This window comes from Penaeus vannamei, chromosome 28 (assembly GCF_042767895.1).
Source record: "Penaeus vannamei isolate JL-2024 chromosome 28, ASM4276789v1, whole genome shotgun sequence".
NCBI classification, from domain to species: domain Eukaryota; kingdom Metazoa; phylum Arthropoda; class Malacostraca; order Decapoda; family Penaeidae; genus Penaeus; species Penaeus vannamei.
The window spans coordinates 10377226-10380406 of NC_091576.1; the positions used below are offsets into that span (position 1 = coordinate 10377226).

The window sequence follows — 3181 nt, forward strand, 5'->3', positions numbered from 1 at the left end:
GATCCTGCCCATCAGGTCGTCTCTATTCGAGACAACCCTGGGTGGAGGAGGCCTGTGGGACGACCGAGGAAGTCATGGCTTGGGCAGATCGACCAAACCTGCCGTGAAGAACTAGAGATGGGCCGAGTCCCTGCCTGGCGTCTAGCCATGAGGGATCCTCTTAGGTGGAAGCGAAGGGTGGATGCGGCTATGCGCCCCCGTCGGCGTCAGCCCCCATGATGATGATGATGTACATATATACTTATACATGTACATTATATAATATATATATATATATATATATATATATATATATATATTTTATTCATTTACATATATATATCTATATATTCATTCACATCTATATATTCATCCACATCTATATATTCATCCACATCTATATATTCATCCACATCTATATATTCATTCACATCTATATTTTCATTCACATCTATATTTTCATTCACATCTATATTTTCATTCACATCTATATATCTGTTCATATCTATACAATCCTTCACCATAAAAGGAAAAAGCTTGACTTCTTTTTCCACACTAGTAACTCCTGAAGATTTGCTACTAATATGTAGCATTCCTACAAGATCACACAGATAGTACATAATTCACATGTCTGTCGGTGAATAATGCATAGATGATATACAGAGGAGATTATGAAGAAAGGGAGTTCATCTGAGGAAAAACATACACTCCTACGTTCATTCATGAGGGGAAGGATGCAACTAGTCAGATGAAATGAGGGTGACCTTTCCTAACTGAATAACCTACAGAATTATCCTGAAAGAGGTCATCACCAAACGAAATACGACCAGGACAGGCTATTTGGTTTGATGAAGTTAGTCACTGGGGAGAAGTAAAGGAAACATACAAATTTCTGCATCATATGATATATTTTTCATATGACTGTCACATCTGGATTTTGGGGGTCAATATTCCATACACTATTTTTTTAATACTTGTACATTTCCCCTCTCGTTGTTTACTTTCAGAATCTGCACAAAATGTTGATCAGGCCCACTTCAGATTGAATTTTGAGGCATAAACTGCCAGTTGAATAACCAAATAACACATGGAGTCTGCAGAACCAAATAGTTTGCCTGCCTTTTAAGGCCAATCCTTGGACACTAACAAACCAACTCTTAAAACAGTGTGCCAAGCCAATGAAATATTCTAATTATAGGCATTTCAGATTTTTTACAGCATCCTGCTTCAATTGTGTACAAGCTATAAGCAGCTCTTGCATTATTTCATTTATAAAGTAACTTAACAAGAGCAACAGCTGTTAAGAACAGTTCTGAAAACTTTCCGTGCTCAACATCTTATTCCTGACCACCACCACCACCACCACCACCAGGATGTATTGCAAAAAATTGAATATTAATGTAAATGACAATTGTTACTTCATTGGCAATGAAAGACATGGAATCTTGACAGAGCAAAGTTATAAAATACACTCAGGGGTGTCCTCAGTCAAGTGCACATATTGGGCCACGTGGGGGCAGCAATGTTAAATGTTTAAGGTTTGAAACAAATGCAACACAGGTCATATAGCACTATGATAAAATTGTGTCGTAAGGGCTAGAGTTGAATATTAGGATAAAATGTGTTAGATTTCAAAGATTAGAGAGCGTTATGGGCGTTAACTTCTACTAATCTCTGCTCTAGTTAAGTGAATGAGGGTTAAAGGGGTAGGGTGAGATTTCCAGTATCTGTCAACAGGGAAGGTATACAAACGCTGTTCTAGGAAAGCATGGCAGTTGGAAAAGTAGAACAATCCAAGGAGGGGGGGAGGTTACATGTCAAAGATTAGGGTTATAAGATGATCGCAAAAGTGGAAAGAAATGAGGTAGAGCAGGGATCAGTGAAATGGAAATGGTTAAGGGGGTAGAGTGATCGAGTGAACGTTTAGGTTGCCTGGTGTGACAAAGGAAGAGGGGTAGGTCACGGGGAAGTGGAGATTGGAGTATCTGGACTTGTACTGGAAAGAATTTGACTGGGGGATAAAGGGAGTAGATGTAGGATGGTTTAGGTTATAGGTAAAAATACTGGGGGAGATGCAGAAAACATCTTGCAAAGGACTGTTTTGAAATAAGTTTAGATTAAGTTGAGGCCTAGTTTGAATCAGAACTGCCTCACATTCAAGCTTATAGGCAGGGCAGTTCCTTTTAATATGTTATGGAGTCTCCACAATTGGCACATGTACTTGACAGCAGGGCAATCTCAAGTCATGAACTGCTTGGACACAGTGGGCAGGGGGCTGTTGAGTATTTGGTTGGGTGGCCAAAACGTCAACATTTGACATTGACAAGGAAGAGTCAATATGGCTGGTTATGGTTGGATAATCCCACCATTATAAACTTCAAGTTGGAGGTCATGTCTACGGAAGGGTAGGGGTAGTACAACGCCAATCTAAGGAGTTAAAATGTCAATTCATTTTCTGCAGCCATAAGCCTCTTACATACAGATATTAGTCAGGAAATTATGATAATTACTGAATTTCTCTATTTCAGACACGTTTACTGGCCATAATTCAAAATTACAATGTGACAAATGCCAACTGATACTTCCATATGACAGTATTAATATATGCACAATTAAATTTGTAGAACCAAGTTTCATTATTTGGTGCAATTAAAAATCAAAAACTTGTCATCTCTTTATTCAGACAGTTCTGACCTCACGGGCCCTTGCGCGTTCAACCTTCGCAAACTTGGCCCTGGACTTGGCACTGAGGGTGCCGCCACCCCAGTTCTTGCGAATCTCCTCATACCGGTCATTGTAGTTGGTCTTCACTACTTCAATGAGCTTGTTTAGGTTGTTACGGTCATTGGCTTCCACCTGTATAATATGGAACAAAAATGGATTAGTACAATTTAATAGAAACTCACTTTACTGCATGTTAATACTAATTTCACTCAATAATACAATTTGGCTAATACTTACATCAGTGAGTGCCAAGCAGGTAGCATTCTTCCTGCGAACTACCATTCCCATTCGAGATTTGTTTCCAACAATACAATATGGAACTCCCATTTTGCGGCATAGGGCTGGCAAGTGCAGGATAATCTGAAATATGGGGGTTTAATGAATCAGGGGTTAATGTATCAATTCAAATTTGAAATATTTAGAAAATAAAATTGAAGAATTCAGAAGGTCACTGTTACCAACCTCAATAGGGTCAACA

General features: G+C 39.0%; 2 protein-coding genes across 2 annotated transcripts in view; one reads left to right on the forward strand and one right to left on the reverse strand.

The window, feature by feature from the left end:
* The window catches only part of LOC113816768 (retrovirus-related Pol polyprotein from transposon 412), a 65119-nt gene extending 63892 nt beyond the window's left edge, over positions 1–1227 (forward strand). Inside the window, exon 4 of the mRNA XM_070141516.1 lies at positions 1198–1227. Within this exon, the coding sequence (XP_069997617.1) occupies positions 1198–1227 (30 nt within the window). The remainder of the gene's footprint in view (positions 1–1197) is intronic.
* Positions 1228–2640: 1413 nt separating this feature from the next.
* On the reverse strand, positions 2641–3181 carry LOC138867176 (large ribosomal subunit protein eL8-like; the record flags this gene model as incomplete). The annotated part of the gene is given in 3 exon segments (XM_070141779.1): positions 2641–2835; positions 2941–3063; positions 3166–3181. Coding segments are annotated over 3 exon segments (316 nt in total), but the record flags the coding sequence as incomplete, so codon positions are not given.